At 41.1% G+C, this 24899-nt stretch overlaps 1 protein-coding gene across 1 annotated transcript in view; it reads left to right on the top strand.

Moving 5' to 3' along the window:
- IQCH (IQ motif containing H) overlaps positions 1-24899 on the top strand; it is a 379945-nt gene that overhangs the window by 331857 nt on the left and 23189 nt on the right. The window contains exons 18-19 of the mRNA XM_042783268.1: positions 5046-5213; positions 17934-18056. Of these exons, the coding sequence (XP_042639202.1) occupies positions 5046-5213; positions 17934-18056 (291 nt within the window). The remainder of the gene's footprint in view (positions 1-5045; positions 5214-17933; positions 18057-24899) is intronic.

Below are 24899 nucleotides of genomic sequence, written 5' to 3'. Positions count from 1 at the left end.
AGCACTGGAGGTGCTAGAAATGGCTGTTGTGTCCTTTTGCTGGTTTTTTTTTTTTTTTTTGTCTGAAATCAGCTGCAAGAGGCCCAGCAAGCCCCTGTTCCCGAAAGATTGCTAGGCGTTCACAGGGCAGCACTGGAGGTGCTAGAAATGGCTGTTGTGTCCTGTTGCTTGCCGATCCTGTGCTGTGGGGAGACAAAGACTCAGCAGCTTCCCTTAAAGGGCTAACAGTCTGGAGGGAAGATAGGAACCCCGACACACAATCCAAGCCTGCCTGAGGAGCTATCTTCAATGGAAAAACCAGATGGAGAACAAACAATTATCTGAGCCATTCAGGAAGGCCTGCTGTTGAGGAAAAGGCTTAAGGAAATTTGCTCTCCTATTTCCTTTGTGAACCAAAGGGTAGGAACAGCCTGGGAAGCAAAGCACTTCTGCTCCAGAAAGGCCAGAGTTCTGGCCGTGTGCTGTGTGATCTTTGGCAAACTGCGAGGCCTCTCTTTGACCCTCAGTATTCTCATCGGGAAGGAGCCCTGGTGGCGCAGTGGTTAAGTGCTCAGCTTTGAAAGGTCTGTGTTTCTAACCCACCAGCTCCTCTGTGGGAGAAAGATGTGGCAGTCTGCTTCCATAAAGATTACAGCCTTGGAAACCCTATGCAGCAGTGCTGCTCTGTCCCATAGGATCCTTATGAGTTCATGGCAACAGGTTTGTTTTTTGTCTTCATTGGTAAAATGGAGGTGTAACCTGACCGTAATCTAAGCACCTATTGACTGAGTTGTTGGGAAGCCGAACATAAATAATGACATATGGAGAGAACAGTGATTAAATGGGACACTCTACCTGCTATAGTGCTGTTGCTGTTAGATGCCTTTGAGTCAGCTGCCCACTCATGCGATCCCGTGCACAATGAATGAAGTGCTGCCTGGTCCTGGGCCGATTGGTTGCATTTCAGACCACCTGTGACCCATGGGCTTTTCATTGGTTGGTCACCAGGCTTTTCTTCCTAGTCCATCTTAATGAGAAAGCGCCACTGAAACTTGCATGTTGTTTAGAATGATAGCAACATACAAGCCTCCAGTCCGACTGATGATGACTGTGGCTGAGGTACACTGGTCGTGAATCTGACCTGGTTCTCCTGCATGGATGGGGAGGAGTCTACCACTGAACCACCAATGGCCCGTTAATGGCTACGTAGACCACTGAAACTGTACCTCCTCTGATTCTACTCTTTTTAAAGGAAATGTTCAGTAATCCTAAGTGTTATGGGCGTTTTCCGAGAAGGTTAAAACTTCCTCCTGAGTAGGTAGCGAGAGTCCAAAGAGGTGTAGTCAGAGACATGAACGTTTATTCAGAAGAAACACAAAAACAGGGAGAAAGGAATATAGAGACAATGAAAGCAGGCTTACAAAGTATTGCTGGCAGTTCAGCGTCCAGGGCAGTGGCTGGAACTGATCCAAGATGATCGCTAACCCCTCCCACCTTCCAGGGATACTTATACTTGAGTTTAAGGAATTGGGGATGGGGGCTGTGTAACTGGTCTCAGACTGGATGACACCCGGTCCTACTCAAGAGGGGGCCCTGGACAACACCTTGTGACCACCACCTGTGGGTGTGCTGATAGGAGGCTGCCGTTAGCAAGCTTAATGGCTTGAAAGTATTCTAAGAGTGGGTTAATACGTTACTGGGGAGGTGGTTAATACGTGACAAGGGAAGGCAGGGGAGTGACTTGCAATTTTTACAGGCTTGGCCAAACAAGATGGAGTCTGGGAACCATTTTGGGGGGTTACAGTTACTGACTATACGATAAGTAACATTTGTACTGAACTTTATAAGGCATTTTTATATGCATGTATTTTATTTTACTTTCAAAACCCTGTGCAGTAGGTATTGCCATTTGTTCCTTTTATGCTTAAAGAAACAGACTGAAGGAGCTTAAATAACTCTCAGTTATTAATAACTCTCATGATTAAATAAATCAGTTACACTGCTTGTAAGGGCCAGATTTAGAGTTGGTTTTTTTTTTTTTTTTTTTAATTTTTTATTGTGATTTGGGTGAAAGTTTTGTTTGTTTTTAATTTTAAGAGCTTGTTTTGCATTCAGTGTAACGCGTACATTTAGTTTCATTCCCCATTCACCATGTCCAACCCTAACCCAGTCTCCTCCCCTCCCTGCCCTATAACCCTCCCCCTGTGCCCCTCATATTTGTGTACTCCTCTTTGTCCTGCATTTCCTCAGTTTGAATGTTGGTCCTCTGATGTCCCATGGTCTATTGTTCTAAGGGATGTTTTACCATAGGGTATATGGGTGCATCATCCTGGGTTGAGTGGTCTGTATGTACATCTTGTTAACTGTTGGGCTGAGAGCCAGCCCCTGGGGGTAAGTTTTATTCCAGGTGCAGAATGTATTCCAGGGCCATAGTATTGGGGGGTCTCACCAGATTTCATCTGACCAGTAATTTTGGTCATTATTGAGTTTTTGGATTTTGTTCCATGTTTTCCCTCTCACTCTATCCAGAATCTCCAGATTTGATCCTTTCCTGAGTGGTTGGCATTGGTAGCCGGGCACCATCTAGTTCTTCTTCTGGTCTCAAGGGCCATTGTGTTCTAGGGCTGATTGCTTCTAAATGCCCTTGGTGTTTTTTTGTTGTTGTTGTTTTGTTTTTTTTTTGCGTTCTTCACTTCCAATGCTAGGAGACCGTTAGCTGCATCTTGGATGGCCGCTTGAAAGCTTTTAAGACCCCAGTCGCTACTTACCAATGTAGGATGTGGAGCAATACTTTTATGTATTTTGTTGTGCCAATTGAGTTTGGTGTCCCCCCGTACTATGGTCCTGAGGTAGTAGATCTATTGGATCTCTCTCCCATAGTGTCTGGTTGTCTGCGAGGGATTACTTTCAGATTTAGGGTTTTTCTAACGCCCTGGTTCTCACTCTTTCCCCTACACCATGCTGCCTACCTATTGAAATCCTTATCACCAAAACATTAATATTAGGAACATCAATATTAATGATGCTCGTTATATACATTTCCTTTTGATCAAGGATGTTAAAATGTCAAAATAGAAGCTCTGGGGGAAAAAAAAAAGTGTAAGACCAGCAAGTTTATTCTCTCATATTAAAGAAAAGTAGCCATCCCCATCTGACTTGCATTTTATACTACCATACAGCAGGAAACATTTAAGTTGACAAATAGGATATTTTCTACTGCAGCAGATACTTGGCAGTTAGTTTTTAACAATTGTTGCAAATGTGATTTATTTGCTATTGTAAAAGGGCATTACTGTGCGAATATGACTCCTGAAATTAGCTTCAGTTTAGCAAGAGGCCTTGACAGCTTGACCTCTTAATATCCTTATAATGATGGCATTTACATTCAGTGCTTACTCAAGTCACTCACTGCTAGATGGGTCTGAGAGGAGTCCACTCTAGGGCAGACGCACTGTGTATCTTACCATACCAACTTGGTGTGTGGGGCACACGGAGGCCTTCTATGAGGAAAAAAATGTTTAATCAAGCCTTCATGAAAATGTGTTAGTTTCCAACTTCCTACAGTGAAAATGCATTACTGCTAATTACAGCATACTCCAGAAATACAATACTTCATATTTTCTCCACAAGACATTTCCAAGGCGTGGATTATATTAAACAAGGACATGTTTTGATTCTCCGCAACTTTAGCTTTTAATTTGACTGAGAAATTGGTGCAGGATGAGGATTGCCTGGGCCAGGATTAGTGCCATCTCCTCCAGCAGGGAATGGGAAGAGGGTGGACTTGGTGCTCGGCAGCACTGGATTCAAATCCCAACACCACCACTTCCTAGCTGTGTGGACTTGGGTTTCTTCATCTGTGACATGGGGATAATACTTTCTGGGTTATTATAAAGATCTGAAGTGTTGCTTCTGAAGTACCTGGCACATTTGATAAGTAGGAATTCAAATGCTGCCTCCTCTAAGATGCAGTCGTGCCTTCACTAGACAAACCTAGTTTGTTCTTTCTTTTACTTCAGTAGTACTTGGTTCCATCCTTGTATTATGTCACATATTACATTGTGTTGTAATTAAATGAATGCATATATATCTGCCTTTGCCTTCTCCATGGCAAGAAGCGTATTTACTTTTCGTTCTCTAGTACCTAGAACAAGGATATGCCTTAAGCATTGAACTGAGGATCCTGGGGCTGCTTTTGAATTTAGTGGGGGTAAAATGCCAAGAACAAATAAGAATGTCTGCCACAGGAGGGTGGCGAGGTCACACATGACTCACTTTTACTATCACCAGCCCAGCACAGAGTAGATGCTCAGTAACTATTTATGAAAGGAATTAATGGAGATTACTCAGTTATCTAGTAGCCTACATTCATATAGTTTTCAACATATTTTCATTTTTATTTCATCATTATGTTCTCCTGATCACCCTGGGTACAGCTAGGGTAGGTGTTATCACCATTCCACACTTGACACCGTGGTGATGAAGTAACTTTCCTGCTCTCTCACGGTAAAATGCTGGTAGAGCTAAGACTTACAGGCCGACCAGGAGCATCCCTCGAGCATCATACTGATTCCCATAGGCCATCGCTGGTTCTTCCAAACTCAGGGCAAACCACTCTTCTGTATTTACTCACTCTTCCCATCAGACACATCTCCCCCTCTTTCTGTCTCCCTTATTCCCCACCCTCTGAAGTTCCAGTCCAGTGCTGTCATTTTCTCAGCAGAAAACATTGCACTGACCACCTTAGAAATGGCAAAGCCCAGGCAGAAAAATCAAAGTCAACCCAGCCTTTCATGAGGGGGCTTCTCCATTCGATTATTAAGGCCATGCAGTTTCATTTCTGTAACTCCCCACAAGAACCTTGACTCTTCTGAGTAGAATCACTGTGGAAGCTCTAGTCCTCCCTTGAACAACAGAGAAACAGAAGTGAAAATATCAACTCCGTGAAGTCACATGTTCACTGGTTTAGTTTGGCCTGCCATGCTTTGGTCTGAATGGGGTAGTTTAGGGCTTTCTTTCCTATTTGGTGATGTCACCCTCACTTCTGTTGCTCTTGTTTTAATCAGGTGTGGGCAACAGACCTGGACCTGTCATATAGTGACCAGCTAGCCCTGACTCAGCTCAGCTTATACCTGACAAATGGCCATCTGGATTGCAGTCTGAGCACCTTCGAAGTGCCCCGTTCTGTTCCAAAGAAAGAGAAAACGAGCCATTTCAAGGTCCTGGCTATGCCGGTAAGCAACAGGTCCTGGTTGTCCACTGAGCTCTGCAATACACAGCCTCCATGACTGAGCTCTTGCTGTATGTCAGGCACTTTGATTATCAAAAGAAGAAATAACCTCAGGAAAGTCACTGAAGTTCTCCAAAATAGGTTCCAGGAAGGTTTTACGAATTTCTTGGTCAAAGGAGAGGAGAGAGGACATTCAAAATAGATGAAGCAATACTTGTTTGTTGTTTCCCTCCTCAACTTATTTCCCTGGGCAAGTAGACTCACTGCTTCAGTTACCAGCTATTTCTGACAAAACCCATAATTCTCTTGTCCAGATCTCTTTTCCCAACTTCAGACTCTTACATCCAGTATTCTGCAGAGCTTCTCTACATAGAGCCCTCAGCATCAAACTGCCCAAAACTGCACTCCTCATCTTTCCTACCCAACTGGCACCTCCCCCTATACTTCCTCTTGGTGAATCAAGGGCACCCCCTAGCCCAAAATCCAGTCAGTACCCAGGTCATTCGAGCTGCTAAAAATGCCTCAAAACTGCCTCCTCCTCTCCCTCCACACAGATATGCCTTCGTTTCAGCTTTCATCGTCTCTCACACGGAATATTAGAATAACACCTTATGAAGATGCCCTTCTTGCCTCCTGTTTCTCCCCCTATCTGCAACCAACACTACTATCAATATACCCATTGCCATCGAGTTGATTCTGACTCATACTGACCCCCAAAAGGTTTCCAAAGTTGTAAATCTTTTACAGAAGCAGATTGCCTCATCTTCCTCGAGTGGAGTTGCTGATGGGTTCAAATTGCCCACCTTTGGGTGAGAAGCCCCGTGCCTTAACCACAGTACCACCAGAGCTCCTTTCTGTCAATATGTTGTTTGTTGTTGTTATGTGCTGTCAAGTTAGACCCAACTCATAGCCATCCCTTCTTGGGTTTCTGAGGCAGTATCACTATGGAAGTAGATTGCCCAATCTTCCTTCTGAGGAATGGCTGGTGGGTTTGAACCGCCAGCCTTCTGGTTAGCAGTCAGTATAGTCAAGGTGAAAAGCAAATTCGAGCATTTTGTCTCCTTGTTTATAATTTTGAATGACTCCTGTCATCTTCAAGAAAATCTCAACTTCCCAGCTTGGCTGATGAGGCCCCTCACGATCTACCTCTTCCCATCACTCCAATCTCCATGTCACTACTAGCCCCATGGCCAGAGTGGCTGCAACAGCAGGTCCAGCACTCCTGAGGCTGGTTGAGATTTACCAACCTCAGTGCTCTTGATCTGGGTAACAAAGGGTCATTCTCCATGGGGTCATGGGTGCTCCATCCAGCAGGTTCAGTTGGTCATGGGGAAGGAGAACGAAGATTAAGGGGACAAAGTGCCCTTTCACGTAAACAGCATGTAATAGTGTACTGAGATTCTCTCATCACGGTTGCCGACTATTTCTTCTACCTTCTCCTACAACAGTGAGTTTTATACCCTGCTGGAAAATCAAACTCTACATGAAATTCAAATACATCAAACAAATAAAAGAAAAACCTGGTGATTAATAGGATCTCCACACTGACACCCCAGAGATACCTTTTCAGAGAAGTAACTCCTGCCTCTCTGCTGAGCCTCTTCGGGTCCAGGATACACTTTTGGATTTCAAGAACCCTTATTTGACTCTACCCTGGGTCCCCACAGTCACCACCTTGGCAGTGACTCAGTGTATACTCAGAAGGGTAGCCTGGAGAGAGTGCCAGATGTCTTTGGGGCCTTAGGCCACCATTTCCTTCTCCTCCTCAATCCAGTTGTCCTGTGAGGCACCGGCAAAGGCTTTGCTTATTAAGAAAATAAGCAGAGTTGGACTAGAGAGGATAATTGTTGTAATTGCTGTGTGCTGTTAGGTTCATTCTGACTCACAGTGACCCCATGTAACAGTAGAACTGCCCCACAGAGTCTTCTTGGCTGCAGTCTTTACAGATGCAGATAGCCAGATCTTTCTCCCATGGAGCCACTGGGTTAGTTCGAACTGCCAGCCACTCGGTTAGCAGACAAGTGTTTAACCACTCTGGCATCTGGGCTCCTAGGAGAAGACTAGACCTCTGTTAATTAAGTCCCAGGACTTTGCTGAGAAATCTCAGTTCTAACCCCCTCTGTCTTCACTATAGGGACCATTAGGATCCTAATTCAAACCGGGAGGGAGAGACAGCTTTAAACTTGAGCCCTTCTGATGTGGCAAACCTAACTCCCTGCCATTACTAAAAGGAAGCTGGAAGCTGAGTTAGTATTCAGCACAAGGCTTCCAGAGACAATTTGCTGCACATTAGTATGTTGCTTCAGAAGGCTATAATCAGAAGTTATACTGTGAATTGGAAGCACTCTCCCATTTTCCCAGTCTTGCCTATAGGTTTCATTCCTAGCTACAGGCAACATATGGGACTTCTCCTGTGATCAAGAGTCTTACACACATTTAGGAACTGCCTGCACACAAGAGGGAAGCATTATGCTCTTCAGTAATTTAAATGTGTCTGCAATCACTGAAGAAAAGCTATGAAGGTTTTCTGAGGTAGGGATAAATTGAAAGGGCTTTTGGTTTTAGAAAGATAAATGGATATTCTCAACATTGTGCCACTCTGTGTGTGTGTGTGTGTGTGTGTACATGAGACAGGGAAATCTTTAAAAAGAAGCATGTACACACGCACACACCTACTATTTGCCACCAAACTAAAGGTCCGTGGACAAGTGTGAACACACTGTGGTGCATCAGGTTTACGATGAGTCCGTTGACAGCCCCCTTTGAAGACAGAAAGAAAAGGAAATGCACAGATGAAACCACAAAGATAATGAGAGCCCAATCAGAACGAATGCCTAGAACATGCTTCCAGTTTGGGCCTGTCCTTTGAACAACATGCTATGCAGGGAGAAAGCAAAAACTTTTCTGGACTGTCAGAAGAGTTACTGTGCCATATCACAAACAGGTGGCAAATGCCTGATTTAGATCAGAGAAAGGGGCTTCTGACTAAGTGTCCTCCACATACAACCACTTGATGTTACAAACAAGATCTGATCAGTCCCAGGGGTGCATGTTTGAGAACTGAAAAGGAATCACCTAATAACTTTTTAACTTTTAATTAAAGTTCTCTCATGGTTGCCATAAATCTACCCTCTTCTATCAGTTTTTCCTCCTCTCTCTCTGAAAGTGCTCCACACTAAGGTTGGTAAGTGGCCAAAGGGACTATCTATGTAAATATCTTAAAACAACCCAAGTCATTTACAAGCATTTTAACAGCACATGATCTGTAATGAATGATTAAGTAAAACCTTTTGTGTTAAATTATGATGTTAATAATGATTCTGTCTCCTGTAATTTATTATGACTTCTCAAATGCTTCGGGTTTGATTTTGATAGAATGCAACAACAACAGAGTTTATGTGATGACTTTATTTTTAGAACTCCTTCTTTGAAGGCGCACATTTCCCTGCAACTGCTGCTACTGTAATTATGTACAAAACCAATCACTCATTAGAGTTAGGATACATTATCTTCTAGACAGATGAGGCTAAATAAGCAACACATTAATAATTCAGAGAGCGGTTCATTATGCATGTGGATGCCTGCTTCGTAACTGAAATAAGAACCTCATCAGCCTCTGCCAACCCTTAAACAATAGTTCTGTGTTATTGCAGCCACATTCAAGTTTACGCTTGTTAAACTGCGGCTTGGATTATTTTATCAAACATTCATTTATTTGTGGTCCCTTACTGCCGAGAACAGATTTTGGAAGCTCCTTTTTTAAGTTAATGATTTGAGCAATGGGTGTTATTAATTCTCAGAATATTATAAACATGATTAATTTTCAGGCAGAGATTTATTACATAAGGATTTCAACTATGTCAACTGAAATGCATCACTGTCAAAACAAGTATCATGGTGAAAATAGAATAGGCTCCACACTTCAAGAGCTGGTGCTCAGAACTAAATCAATTTAAATTGTGGCTGAAGCAAAATTATATTCTCCAGTGAAAAGGAGTATTTCAAGCTTCCTTTATTTAGCTTGAAGCATTCTTGTTAGATTGTGATTTAGAAAGGTAGTTTAATAAGACTAGACTTCTAGCAGTAATAGTTTATTTTTTATTTTTCCCGTTTTACTAGAAAAGGGAGCCCTGGTGGTGCAGTGGTTAAAGCACTCAGTTGCTAATCAGAAAGGTCTACAGTTGGAACCCACCAGTCGCTCCGCAGAAGAAAGATGTGGCAATCTGCTTCCATAGAGACTGACAGCCTTAGAAACCCCTTGGAGCAGTTCTACTCTGCCCCATAGGAACACTGTGGGTCAGAATCGAGTCAACAGCAATGGGCTTTGGCTAGAAAAGGCTAACCTCGGAAATTCCCACACATTCTGAATGTGGTCAATGGATGTATGGAGTGAAGAGCGCTGGTCTGGGGTCAGGGATCATGAATTCTGATCTTCTGTCAGGCCTCAGTTTCCTCATCTGTAAAATAAGGGATGATGCCCAAAGCCTCTAACAGGATTTGATTTTATGAGGCCTGTAAAATAGGCTCTGTGCCAAGCCTAGCCCAAGCAGTCTCATATCCGGTGAAATGCTGGAAGACAGAAAGGTCACAAAAAGGGCTTGTCCCTCTGTATCACATCCTTCCCTTCAAAGGGCTTTCTCTTCCAGAATCTTCTAGAAAGAGGTAACGTTATTATGACAGATCACATCCTAAGTCCTCATCAACCATCACCCTAGCTAATATTTAGGTAACAGTTTCAGCAAGCATCAACTAGAAGAAAATTAAGCAACTATTTAATGAACATCTCCTTTGTGCCTGGCACTGTACTAGGCACAGAGGGCATAAGGATGAGTAGCAAAGTCCTTGCCCTCAGAGAGCTGCAAGTTTAGGAGAGGACACAGATAGATTAGCAGAAAACTAAAATGCTTATAATAATATAATTACATCTAAAATGTATGAAGCCTTTACTCCACAAAGCCAGAGACTTTGCTAAGTGCTTTACACGACAAATCTTTATAACAACCTGATATACCAGGCAAGTGGTGCTGAGGTTAACAGACCTCAAGCAACTTACTGAAGTTCACTCAGCAGGCAAGTATTGAAGCCAAGTTTAACCCCCGACCTCTCAAATTCTAAAGCCTGTGTGTTTAACCATTGTGCATCCTACATGCCGTACACTGACTGCAAGTCAAAGATTCTGATCTAGTGCAGCTTAAGCTCATTCCTGAAGAGGGTTTATCTCCCTGTGTGATAAGGTTGTTTCCCGACATATTGTCATTATCCATTAACTTCTAACCTGCTCTGGGCTAGGCCAAGATTCAGTGAGCCCTGAGTGGACTGGATGGTCGTGGAGGAGAATTTAGAAAGGAAATATGAATGGACATGGCACAGACTCCCGAGATAGCATAGATTTCCAAATAAATAACGAAAAGTGTAGAATAAATCATATCATTTATGCCATGAATCATATAGAAAAGCTTTACTCTGTCTTTCTATAATGAAATTCTTTACATATTAAGACTATGCATGAGATATACATTTTCAACTTGTCTTCAAAATTAGGTTTAATTAACCAAAAAATAATAAAGTTTAATGAAGATCTTATTTTATTTTGCAGTATGTGACACAGTCACATGGTTCAAAGGCAAACTGTAAGCAGTTATACACTGATAATTCTCCTTCCTATTGCCCAGTCCCCACCCCACCCCACAAAAGGTAACCACTGCTCTCAGTATCCATCCAGAGTGCCTTTTTGCATGTATTAATAAATATACATACAGATTATTCTTCTTTCCCATTTATACCTAAAATATAGCCTATTTTGTTGTTGTTATTATGTGCCGTCGAGTTGGACCCAACTCATAGCGATCCCTCCTTGGGTTTCCAAGGCAGTATCACTACGGAAGTAGATTGCCCCATCTTCCTTCCGAGGAGTGGCTGGTGGGTTTGAACCGCCAGCCTTTTGGTTAGCAGTCAGATGCCTTAGGCACTACACTACCAGAGCTCCTAAAATACAACCTATAATACATATTCTTCTGAATCTCACTTTTTTCCTTGGAGAGCTTCCATACCAGTTCATTAAGAACATTCTCCTTTCTTTTTTAAAATTGCATAATATTCCATTGCATGGATGAGCCATAATTTATTTACCTTTTCCTCTATTAGTGGATTTTTGTGTAGTATCTAGTTTTTTTAATATGGCAACCTGTGCTGCAGTGAATAACTTTTTATATACATTATTTTGTACATTTCAGGTATATCTTAGAATACATCATCAAAAGTGGAATTGCTGGATTAAAGGACATAGCATGTAATATTTTCAAATTGCAATTTCTTTCTTATTGCTTGGCAAACTGAAGTGGATTGTATAGCCTCACAAAAGAGTAGATTACACAAACCAACCACTTAATAATGATCTTTTCTATTTGTATAATGCTTTATAGTTTAAATATACATGAGTTTCTTTGATTCCCCACAGTGACCCCAAGAAATAGATAAGATAGGAATTTTTACACTCATTTTACAGATTAGGAAACTGAGGCTAAACTGTCAAGTGAGCTGCCCAAGGGCATAAAGTAAATAAGTTGCAAAACCCAAATTTTTGTATTTAATTCCCTTTCTGGCAAAAAGATTTATTGGGTGGCTGGGTAGTTTTTATTTTATATGGTTGACCTTATTTGTGAATTATATAATTTAAGAAGTGATAACAATAGCTAATGTTTATCAAGTGCTTACTATGTCCCAGACCCATACCAAAGTCTTTACACCTTCACCTAATCCTCACAACAATACTCTATCACCTGTGTAATTGGTCTGTGTGATCGCAACATACAACTTTTGCCCTAGATTACTGACTTTTTTTCCTATAGAAACTGTGGAGTCTTGAAAAAGTAGGTGTATCTTGTATGTTCATCTTTATTTGCACTATTACAACACATTTATTAAACACTTAATATATGCAAGGAAGTTAACCAAACATCAGGGATACAAAGATATTAAACTGTCTTGGAGGAGTTAAAACAAAAGAAGATAGAGAGACAGATATTGATATATGTTCTGGTTACCTAGTACCACTCTGACAAGAATATACCACCAGTGGAATGGCTTGAACAAACAGGAGTTTATTCTCTAATAGTTCGGAGGCTTTAAGTCCAAGTTCAAAGTGCCAGGCTCTAGGGGCTGGGTGAAAGCCCCTCAGTCTTGGGCTTCAGCTCTGCTTCCTGCTCCTGGCCCACTGGAGCTGGAGGCTTTTCTTCACTCAGACAGCTTCTGGTTACTGAGACTGACAAGCCCAAGGTTGACAAGTAAAAAGGCACAATCCTGATGTTACCAAACCACATGGCAGGCCATTAATTCAAGTCCATCAAAAGTCCCAAGGTCAGCAGAGCATGGCAGGCTGCTGAACAATGACACAGCTACATGCAGAGTTCAAGTGTGCCATAAGCTAGAGACCATTCCCAAAGCTGTTTCTTATATACAGGAAGCAGACCACATATCCAAAGCAGCTACTCAGCTGCTCCGGTAGATTCTATCATGGAGTTAATCACCATGGGGAATAACTACATTCAGCTGCCCAGACACTCAACCAGGCCCAGCCAAGTTGACACACAAATTTAACTACCACAATATAAAAATAGGTATCACACATACAAGAAAAAACACAGGGCCTCATTTAAGTGCCAGTTGAGTGCCAGCTCCTCAACCTGCTGCCTGAGTCCTAGGAGAAGTGTGTATTGGCAGGGACTGGGGACACTTTACTAAAAACCCAGAACTTGGTCCAGTCTTAAAAGGTAGGGAAGTCACTAAAGTGAGGAGGAGGAGACCTCCCCCATCAGAGGAAAGAGAGGTTGAAGAGAGCCTGGGGTCTGTTAGGGGATGGCAGATGAACCAGCTGAATCGGAGCAGAGAATCAGAGAATAGAAGCAGAGAGAGAAAAATGGTTGGGGCAGTCCATTGAACATAGCTGGGAGGGTCTACCTGCCAACCAGCGTCTCTGGACTTCATTTTGAAGGCAAAAAAGAGACACTGGAGGCAGGGGAATGACATTGACCAACCTGGGTTTGAGAAAATGAACAATCTAGCAGTAATGCACAGAATCCAAGGAGACCAGCATACCAGTGAAGAAGGAAAGGCCTGGGAAATTACAGTTATTATAGGTCCAAACTGTTGCAGGCCTTGTAGATGCTTTCAAAGGAACAGTGACAGATAATAGTAGCTACATTTATCAGATGCCAAGCACTGTGCTAGGAGCTTATTTAATCATCACTAGTTAGAGAAGTTAAATGACATCTGCAAGATTACACAAATATTAAGTGGACTAGTCAGGTTTGGAACGTCAGTTTTCTGAGTCCAAAGTCACATATGACCTTTCTGCTACAGAATTCTGCTCATGTTCCCAACCTCTCCAAGGCAGAAAGAGAGGCAGCTCTCCAGGCAATAGAGGTCTGGATTAGGTTCAATGCGAAAGAAGAGGCAGTCGGGAGACATATACCACCTACCCTGGCTCTTTTTTCTGCATCGTTATGAATACCACCCCCAGAGTCCATGAGGAAGGACAATTACAGTCTACCTCTAAAGAGAAGAAATCCCAGGACAGCCTATTTTTATTTGCTGCCCAGGAATCATGTCCTATTGGACAGTGAGCCCTTCCACTCATTTGGGAGCCAAGGAACATTGTACTGAGCTGGGTTCTGCTCCCAGATGCCTGGCTACCTCCCTCACTGACTTGGGCCTGATCTTTGTTTTACTAGTTTATATACTATGGCAGCCTAAGACAAGTTTAGAACACAAAAATAACCTTGGAATTATCTTGTGAATTCATGGTAATTACCACGCAATTACATGCTCAGTAACCACAATGGAATTCCAGAGTATTTACAGTTCACTTCCATATACAAAATCTCAAGCTTCTTTGTGAAGGTGGGAGCACTGGTGGTTAAGCTTGGCTGCTAACCAAAAGGTCTGCAGTTCAAACCTACCAGCTGCTCTTTGGGAGAAAGATATGACAGTCTACTTCCATAAAGATCATAGCCTTGGAAACCCTATGGGGAAGTTCTACTCTGTCCTAAAGAGTCAACTGTGAGTCAGAATTGACCCAATGCACACAACAACACCCCACCAATAATTCCTAAGTCATCGAGCTATCACGTCCTCCAAAAGATGTCCTCCAGAGGGCAAGGCCTGGAGTGATTGCTCTGAATTGTCATTCTCTAAGGATAGTTGTGACTCTCCTCTGTGCTTGTAAGTTACCTGCTTCAAAGCACTCATGGACTAGAAGTCCCTTGATTTATCACCTTTTAAGCATCTCTTAGTTTAGAGGGAAGTGCCATCTGCTTTTCTATTTTATTTATTCTTTCTTTTTTTTCGTTCAAGAAACACTAAGTGCTGCTCTCTGCTAGCATCATGCACAATGCTAGGGATTAAAAAACCAAAGAGTGCCTGCCCTCAGAGAACCGCTAATTATGTAAGGGAGACAGCCAAGGGAATAATTCATTACAGGCCACTGTGATGAGACAGTACAGTTGTGAGGTATATGATGGTCAAATCAATTTTCTTTAAAAAAAAAAAAAATGGTTACCAATGGGGCAATATTAATAGAGGTGCACAACACAAGGTGGACTCACTTGTGAGGCTTAACATTTTTTATAGACATAGACTTTGGTTCAGTGTATGAAGAGCAGCCTAAATCAATGATGCTGTGATGTGATCCACAGATAAAGTACTGGATCTAAGTGTTTCTGAAAGAAGACACATTAAGTGGGTGGATATGTTACAAGAGGTAAACATGCAATCTGAGTGTGTGGGGATGTACAAGTCTGTGTGTGTGAGAGAGAGAGAGATATAGGAGGAGAAAAGGAGTTCATTATTTGTTGGGCACTCAGTCAGTTACCCTGTATTATCTCAGAGACAGTGATAGAGGCCAAGATCTGATTAAAAGGAGTGACAGGTCATTCTGATCCCTTGCAGCCAGCATTGGATCAGCAGCACTTCCTTTTCCTTCTATTCCAAGTCACTGCACCATGTACTCAGGAGCTCTGGTAGTGGAGTGCCTAAGGCACTTGAGTGCTAACCAGAAGGCTGGCAGTTCAAACCCACCAGCCACTCCTCGGAAGGACGATGAGGCAATCTACTTCCATAGTGATATTGCCCTGGAAACCCAAGGAGGGGTTGCTATGAGTTGGGTCCGACTCGACGGCACATAACAACAACAACAACAGCACCGTGTACTCAGTTATCCAGCATCAGAGCATCCCCGGCATTCGTAATCTGGGCCAGTCACCTTCATTTCCCCTGCCCTAAGGCTGGCCATAGGAGCCCTGATGGCACAGTGGTTAACAGCTAGGCTGCTAACCAGAAGTGTGGCAGCTTGAACCTAACAGTCGCTCCATGGGAGAAAAATGTGGCGATTTGCTTCCTTTAAAGATTTACAGCTTTGTAAACCTTATTAGAGCAGTTCTACTCTATCCTATAGGGTCGTTTACTCTGAGTCAGAATTGACTCGACACCAATGAGTAAAATTGGCCAAGGCCCTATATACAGTTCTACAGATTTCCAGATATACAAGGACACAGTTGATTGTCAAAAACAAATATCATATCTTACAAAGGACACATGATAATTACCTTGCCTCCTCTCCTGCTAGCATCCAATACTTTATTTTGTGCATATTTTATTTATGTTATAAGTTTGTTGTTGTTTTTATTGTGATTTGGGTGAAAGTTTAAAGAGCAAATTCATTTTCTATAGAACAGTTCATACACATTTTGTTTCATGACATTGATTGTAATGCCCACAGTGTAACATCTCTCTTCCCACTTCCTCCCTGTGGTTACCTTTTGCCTGTGTCCTTCTTTCCTATGCATGCCTGCCCTCTGAGCTATCTCCCTATGTAAATACTGCCCTTCTGATCTGCCATGGTTGATTGTTGTAAAGAGTGTACCTACCTGGTGTAAATGTTCACCTTATATGCAACTGTTGTTTGACTGGAAGTGACAGGAGCAAGTTCAATTCTAGCCCCAAAGGGTGACTAGGGGCCATAATCTTGAGGGTTTCACCAGTCTCTATGATCCTGAGTTTTGTTCCACATTTTTCTCCCACTCTATCCAGGATCTCCTATTTTGATTCCTTTCCTAGTGGTTGACAGTGGTAGCTAGGCACCATCTAGTTCTTCCAGTCTCAGGGTATATTAAAAGCTTTTAGGAAATAGCATAACATACTACACAAAAACATTGTTCCACATCCTACTTTGGTGAGTAGCAACTGGGATCTTAAACATTTGCAAGGAGCCATCTAGACGCAATGATGGGTCTCTCCTCATCCAGAGCAAAGAAGAATGAAGATAACCAAAGATGCATGGAAACAATTAGTCCAAGGTACTGGTACACCATGTGATCCTCAGCCTATATGATTATGAGACCAGAAGAACTAGATGGTGCCTGGCTACCACTGGCAACCACTCAGAGGGGGATCTATGTAGGAGATCCTGGACAGAGTGGGAGAACAATGTGGAACAAAACTCAAAATCATAAAAAAAAAAAAAGGGGGAGACCAGGTTTGCTGGTCTGTAGATCCTGGTGGAACCCCTGAGACTATGGCCCCTAGTTGCCATTCAGGTTTGGAATTGAACCCACTCCCGTGGCTTCCAGACAAACAAAAGACAGGCATATGAGCTGAATATTTACATTAGGTAGATACACTCCTTGGAGAGATCAATCATGGTGAGTAGAAGGGCTGTGTATGCACAGGGAAACAGCTAATGGGGCAAGAGTGCATGGGAGGGAAGGACACAGGATAGGTAACTATGGAGAAGTGGGAAGAGAGCCGTTGCCTTGTGGGAAATTGTAGTCAATGTCATGAGACAAAGTGAACTGAGAGTGTGGAACTGCTGTATGGAAAATGAATTTGCTCTGTAAACTTTCACCCAAATCACAATTTAAAAAAAAAAAAAATTTTTTTTTAAAGTTTTTAGGACATATACAAACAAAATACTTTGGGCCTTACTGTAACCAGTGCCCTTGGGAGAACTCCCGCTGATAGACAAGCAACCTAGACAAAAAAAAAAAAAAAAGTAGTTTTCAAACAAAGAAAGCAGTTAGAATAAAAATCCTAACATTTCTCCTCTCCTCATCCCTTAAATGATAAGAGGAAATAAGTAACTTTACAGTGGAGACACCTGGCAAGCAGGTGATCTTAGGTGATCAAGGTTAACATCAGTGAAAAGTCATGTTGATGGCATGTATCCTTGTTACGATGTATTGAGAATAGCACTTCACTTCTGTAGTCTTCCTTCCAAAAACCCATTCTCTCAGTTTAACTATGACAGAAACATCACACAAACCCAAATCTAGGGACATTCTACTGAATACATGACCAGTACCCCTCATAACTGTCAAGGTCATCAAAAACAAGGAACTTCTGAGAAACTGTCACAGCCAAGAGGAACTTAAGGAAACATGGTGACTAAATGAGATCTGGTATCTGGGATGGGATCCTGGAACAGAAAAGGACATTAGGGAAAACTAATGAAATCTGAATAAAATACGGAGTTTGGTTGATAGCAGTGTAAGTTTGGTTCCTCCATTGTGACAATGTAAGATGATAACAGTCGGTGAAACTGGCAGTGAAGTGTATGGGAACTTTATGTATTATCTTTGCAACTTTTCTGTAAATCTACAAATATGCTAAAATGAAAAGATTATTTAAATGTATTCTTTAAATTCTAACATTCAGCCATGGTCTTTTCCAGTCATCAGCAACCAGTCGCTATGCAGTAATGACCACCCAGCTAAAGCACAGCAATCTTTCCCTGGTTTTCCACTATGTTTTCCTCCAGATGTGTAAAGCCCATGGCATCGGCTATGACATTGAGGTATGATGGGTCACACTTGGCCAGTGCTGGACCAAATACAGGGCTGTGGACAACTAGGCAGCTAGTAATTTCATGTCTCTTCAAACAGATATTCTTTAAGTATTAGTTCAACATATTTTTAGAGGGCAGCTTGACTGTTTGGGGAAGGGCAGAAAGGCTACTGGTGGGGACACTCAATCCTGGGAAGTTCAGCTCTGTCTCCAAACTTGCACAACCCACCCCCCTTAGTAAAACAAAAGACCTGCCACTCAACAGACCTAAGAGGCATTTGGGGGACCACCTCTTGACTCTGAAGCATGCCTTGAGCTTCCCAATCCCATCTAAAGCTGCTTATCAATGAATATCTTCCTAACTATGTATAACAGTTTCTTTCCCAGAGAAATCCTGGCAAAAACTGTCTTCCTCAATTTTGGCTTATTTCACTGATATTGGTGGTCCCCTTCCAGCTACCTCATCCCTCAATCCACTTCTGTAACTGGATAGGGGCACATGGAATGCAATGTCTCCTACCTAAACCATGAAAAAAAAAAAACAGTTGCGATCAAGTCAGTTCCGACTCATGGGACCCCACATGTATCAGAGTAGCACTGTGCTCCATATGATGTTTAATGGCTCCATTTTGGGCTCAAAGACTTCCCTTATTCTGGAGAGACAGTATCACATTTTTCCACATTGGTTCACATTTTCAAATCTCTGATACTCAGAGCTGTTCTAAGACCTTGAGGGACCCTGTGCTCTTATTATATGTGGAAGATCCATCCCATATCACATCAACTGTATTAAAATATATTTACCTCCCACATTAAATATAATTTATGTGGAATGACAAAATAATTAAGCAATAACTAGATGGCATGTTTATATTTGTAGATATTCAAGTCTACATTTATTATTTATTTTTCATATTTGAGAACCGCTAAAATTTTCCAGGGGTTAAATATTTGTACAGGCCCTTGAAAAGCATACAGACCTTAGGCACTGGGCCCACAGTGGATAGAATGGCTTGGCTGACATTTGGTAATCCCCACTGAGCTGCTAAGACTCAGGTGCATAAGGTTCTATGGTTATAATGATTCATGCTATTTGCAAACATGTATAATGGAGATTATATAACCTTGCAAATTACATTAAAATTGATAAAATACAGAAGGGATGAAAAATCCATATTGAACCAATTTACTTGAAATTAATTGTTGCATCTATTGCACATAATCCCTCTGCAATGAGATAGTTTTTAGCCCCAAACTGATGTTTGCGTGTACCAGAATATGGTTAAATCTAACTCTAGCTTTCTCTGCATCTATTTCTTCCACTTTTTTCTAAAATATCAAAGCAGAACAAGCCCTGTGAATAGGCAGATGTGGCAGGGAAGGTCTCCTGTCCCAGAGAAACTGCTCTATCATTTCCATTGCTTGAAATTATCATTAGAGATTTATTTCTTTGGCTAAAGGCTTTATACTTGATTGAAGTTCTAGTACCTTTGGGAAAAGTAAAGCACCAAACTTTATAAGTTATTAACATTTTTTGTGAGTCTGAGTTGATCAAGTCCATTTCTAAGAATAGATTTTAGTGAGGGAAACACATTGCTAAAGCCCAGGATCTTAAACAGTTACATAGTACAGAGGAAGGGGTTCCACTAAGGGTCATGGAACTCACTGAGGAGAGCTACGGAAAGGGGCAGGCAGAGGTGCACCAAAGTCATACCCAGCCTACTTTCATAGACTTCCAGGGCAACTAACTATGCTGAACAAATTATAAAAGAGAAAAAACAAAATGAGAGAGAAAGAGAAATATAGATTGGAGTTAATGGAGTGATGGAACAATATGAAGAAGAAAAGATAACAGAAGAAAAGAGAGGGTAAACTTAGAGCCTACAATAATTTATTATTTTTTTTTTAAAGGAGGGGATGAACAGAAAGAAAAAGAGCAAATAATAAGCAGACAAATAAGAAGAGTAGAAAAGAGACTAAAACAGCATCATAAAAATCTGGAGCTGGGAGAAGAGGTCTTGTGACTACTCAGAAAATCTGGAAATTCTGTAGCAATATTCTTGCTCTGTTTTTCCTGTGGAGCTCTGGTAGCACAGGAGTTAAGCTCTCAGCTGCTAACCAAAAGGTCAGCAGTTCAAACTCACTTAGCCACTCCTCAGGAGGTAGATGTGTCATTCTGTTTTCATAAAGGTCACAGCCTTGAAAACCCTGTAGGGCAGTTCGACTTTGTCCTCTGAGTCAGAATTGACTCAATGACTACGAGTTTCGGTTTTGGTATTTTTCCTGAAATGCCTTCTCATTTTTCCAAAGCATAGGACAAGCCTCTCCACTTGCTTTCAGAATTTCCTTCTGTGAGGAGGCAGGTGATGAGTCAATAACTACAAAGCACCTTCAAAGTGCCAGCCCCTGAGCTAAGCACATTTAATTCATTATCCCATTTAATCTTTGTAAATGTCCTATAAGGAGGTACTATTTCCACTTTATCACAAGTGAGGATTTCAAGTTTAAAGAGTATAAGTATTTTCCCAAGGTCATCCAGCTACACATTTTGTAGAACTTGAGATTTGACCCAGAATTGCCCATTAAGCCCAGCAAGATTTTTCCTTTTACACTAAAATCTCCTTTATGTCTCTTTCTCCCACTATAGACTATTTTCCAGTAACTCTACATACTTTTAAATATTGTTACCAACTAAATCAAGAATTCTGGGATCGTTTTGAAATGAAATATTCCTTCTAGGAACTTCTTATATATACTTGGGCTGGGGAAACAAACTTCTCTTCATAGTCCCTATGATTATGTCCACCTTACAAAACAAAAAAAAATTACATGCTACACAATTAACTTTCCTAAAATTTTACTGCCCTTTTGGGTCATACTGAGCCTAACAAGGCGATCACCTACCCTAATTCCAGTGTAAGTTCTGCTACCTGCTCCCACACTTGGTCAAATTTAATGTGGGCACTTTTGCCAGAAAAAGAAGGTAACATTAATAACATATCAGTGTCAACACTACCATAAAAAAGTATCCTCAAAGTCCTTATTGTCAACATCATGTTTTTCTTATCATTATTACCACAGAATTTCAAATTCTGTTTCGTATCCATAGTCTTAGGGGAAAAAGGGAACCGAGATCCTCCTATGAATTTATTTTTCCTTGCTGAATATTTGAAGGAAGCTGTTTTAGTTCTCTAGTGTTGCTATGATACAAATAATACGAGTGGATGGCTTTAACAAACAAAAATTCATTCCCTCACAGTTTAGGAGGCTACAACTCTGAATTCAAGGTGTCAGCTCTAGGGAAAGGCTTTCTCCATGTCAGCTCTGGGCCTACCATGTGTCTTGGCATCAATCTTCCTCTGGGTCTAGGAGCTTCTCAGTGCAGGAACCCTGGGTCTAATGTAAGTGCTCCACTCCTGGCTCTTCTTTCTTGGTGGTACTCAGCTCCCTCCTCTGTTCACTTCTTTCTCCTTTTATCTCTTGGGAGATAAAAAAAATTGATGCAGGGCATACCCCAGGGGCACTCTCCTTACATTGGATTAGGATTGTGGCCTGAATAAGGGTGTTGCATCCCTCCTTAATCCCCTTAACAACCAATTGGCTTATCACATCATAAGGCATGATGACATCATTACATAACTGCCAAACCACTGAGAATCATAGCCTAGCCAAGATGACACATATTTTGAGGGGACACAATTCAAACCATGACTGAAGAAGCACTGCCGACTTTGTAGGCAACTTGGTTGGTCTGATTGCTGGTATTTCTATAATGCTACAGAATACCCCTACTGATTTCCTAATGAAATGAAGCTGTAATGAAAGCCATATGGAGAAAAGCATCATGTTTATTGCCTGCAACAATGGGAGCAGGGCTAGTCTCACATATAGTCAGTGTGCCATAATCCTAAATATCTCCACTATTGCCAGCAATCATTTCTTCCAGCCTAGGTATTGCCATCATGGCAATCATTAGGACTGTTTAAGATACTCTGATTCTCCTCCTAGGCGCTTAACAGAAATACATTTCCTTCTCCACCTTCCCCCTGAAGTCAGGCATGCTTTGTAACTTGATTTGGCCAGTGAAATATGAACAGAAGGAATATATGTCCTTTCTATGCAAAACTATTGAAGTGCCATTGCATGTGGTTCCATACCCCTTTTCCTTTCCTGCCATGGCAATCACAGAAGCACATTAACATGGAACTTCCTTCAGCCTAGGTCCATGAACGTACTGAGGGCCATGCCAAATTATGTTGGAAATGGAGCATGAGAAGGAACTATACTTTTATTGTTGTAAGCAACTAGGATTTTTCTTTTTTTTTTTTTAATTAATGCAAGATAATCTAGCCTACCTAACTGATTCAGAAATTAGTATCAGGAAAAGGATGCTGGCAAAACAGAAGCCTAACATTTTGGTATTGGCTTGGTGTTCAGGCAATTGGTGGCAAGGAAGCAGTTAATGGATATTATAAGGCTGAAAATCTATTTTATGCAGTATGAGATATTTGGTAAAAATGCCTCCTATGATAGCTTGGAAAGCAAATTATATCCTAATATACCTATAGCTCTAAAATAAATAGATGGAAAATATAATGTTAATAGCACATATTGGTCATTATCGGCAGCATTTGGCAAAGCATTATATGAAAATTATTGGCTGCTGAATGATTTAGCCAATTTTCAAACAGAAATGAAAGGAAATAGAGTGAGTCAAGAAATGTAAGACTTTGCAAAGTTGAAAATGGTGAACTGATTTTAAACCAAAAAAAAAAAATTAAACTTTAAAAAATATTCAAAAATTACAAAATATTTACACAACAAAGACCAACTAAAACTCAGCCTTATAGTCAGGGTCAAACTTAAAGTTGTGGCTATAATGTACTTTTAAAACCTTTGAATGGATTAAAGTATCAGAGCAAAGATTCAACAAAGATAGTGACATCAGTAAGCCTTTTCAATTGGAAAGAATAGTCAGGGAAAAGAGACAAATATTATAGCCATCCTACTGAAGTCTAACAGGCTCAAGATTCCTGAAATTAAATTTTGAAAAAGAAAGAAAAAACAAAGGAAAGAGAGGCATAGAAGAAAGAAAACAAAGAAATATAGAAAATCTAAGAAGTATACACAGACAATTATTGTAGATAAAACTATTAAAACTTGCAACTGCATGAAATCAACCAGATTAGAAGAAAACTAAAATTTTGAGAGCATCAGCTGGCAAAAGAAATATCAGTCTGAATGAACAGAGACTATCACTATCAGAAAAACAAAAATTAACAAGTATTGGCAAGGAGGAGAAGTTGGAAACCTCATGTAATTCTCTTAAGCTCTAAGAGTAAGGACCCTTCATAGTAGAAATGACCAAACCAAAAGAATAAGGTGAAATTTAAAATAGACCAACTCCCAACATCTAAAATCCACATTTCTGGTGGAAATGTAAAATGGTGCAGCCATTATGGACACCAGTTTGGCAGATCCCCAAAAGTTAAACATAGAATTACCATGTTGTCATTACATGCAATCAAGTTTCCCCAACTCATGATAACCCCATGCACAACAGAATGAAATACTGCTTGGTCCTGTGCCATGATTATTTGGCAATTCAACCTTTGTAATTGGCTGAAATGCATCACCTTCCTTCCTAGTTAGTCCCTTTTAGTCTAGAAGTTCTGCTGAAACCTGTTTAGCATCATAGCAATATGCTAGCCTCCACTCCCAGTTAGGTGGTAGCTTCAAATTATATGCATTGGCCAGGAATTGAAACTAGGTCCCCAACATGGAAGGTGAACCATCAGAGCCCACTCTTGTTGTTGTTGTTGTTATTAGGTGCTATCAAGTCAGCTCCAACTCATAGTGGCCCTACGTACAACAGAACTAAACATTGCCCAGTCCTGCGCCAACCTCATAACCCTTGCCCATCATCACATCCATTGTGTCAATCCATCTCATTGAGGGTCTTTTCCTTTTTCACTGACCCTCAACTTAAACAAACATGATATCCTTCCCCAGGGACTGGTCCATTCTGACAACATGACCAAAGTACACAAGATGAAGTCTGGACATTCTTGCGTCTAAGTAACATTTTCTGGCTGTACTTCTTCCAGTCAGATTTGTTCATTTTTCTGGCATTCCATTGTATTATCAGTATTCTTTGCGAACACCAAAATTCAAATGCACCAATTCTTCTGTGATCTTCCTTTTTCATTGTCCAGTTTTCACATGCATGTGAGGCTATTGAAAATACATTGCATTGGGTCAGAGTCACCTTCGTCTTCAACGTGACATTTTTTTTGCTCTTTAACACTTTAAAGAAGTCTTTTGCAACATATTTACACAATGCAATATGTCACCTGATTACTTCACTGCTGCCTCCATGGGCATTGATTGTGGATCCAAGTAAAATGAAATTCCTGACAACTTCAATCTTTTCTCCATTTATCATGATAATGCTTACTGGTCCATTTGTAAGGAATTTGTTTTCTCTATGTTGAGGTGTAATCCATACCAAAGACTGTAGTATTGATGCTTCAAGTCATCTTATCTTCACTTTTAGCATGCAAAGTTTTGTCCTCTGTGTATCTTCCTCCAATCCTGATGCCATATTGCTTTTCATATAGTCCAATTTCTTGGATTATTTGCTTAGCATACAGATAGAGTAAGTGTGGTGAAAGGATACAACCCTGATGAACACTGCCCCCTCCCCATTAGAATTACCATATGGCTCAAAAATTCCACTTCTGGGTATATGCTAAAGATCTTTGAAAGTAGGGATGCAAAACAGATACATGTACACCAGTGTTCATGACAGCATTGTTGACAACGGCCAAAAGGTAGAAATTACCCAAGTGTC

This window comes from Orycteropus afer, unplaced genomic scaffold, assembly GCF_000298275.1.
Source record: "Orycteropus afer afer isolate SDZICR_OR568_19922 unplaced genomic scaffold, OryAfe1.0 scaffold00015, whole genome shotgun sequence".
NCBI lineage: Eukaryota > Metazoa > Chordata > Mammalia > Tubulidentata > Orycteropodidae > Orycteropus > Orycteropus afer.
This window is presented reverse-complemented; position numbering and strand designations above follow the sequence as displayed.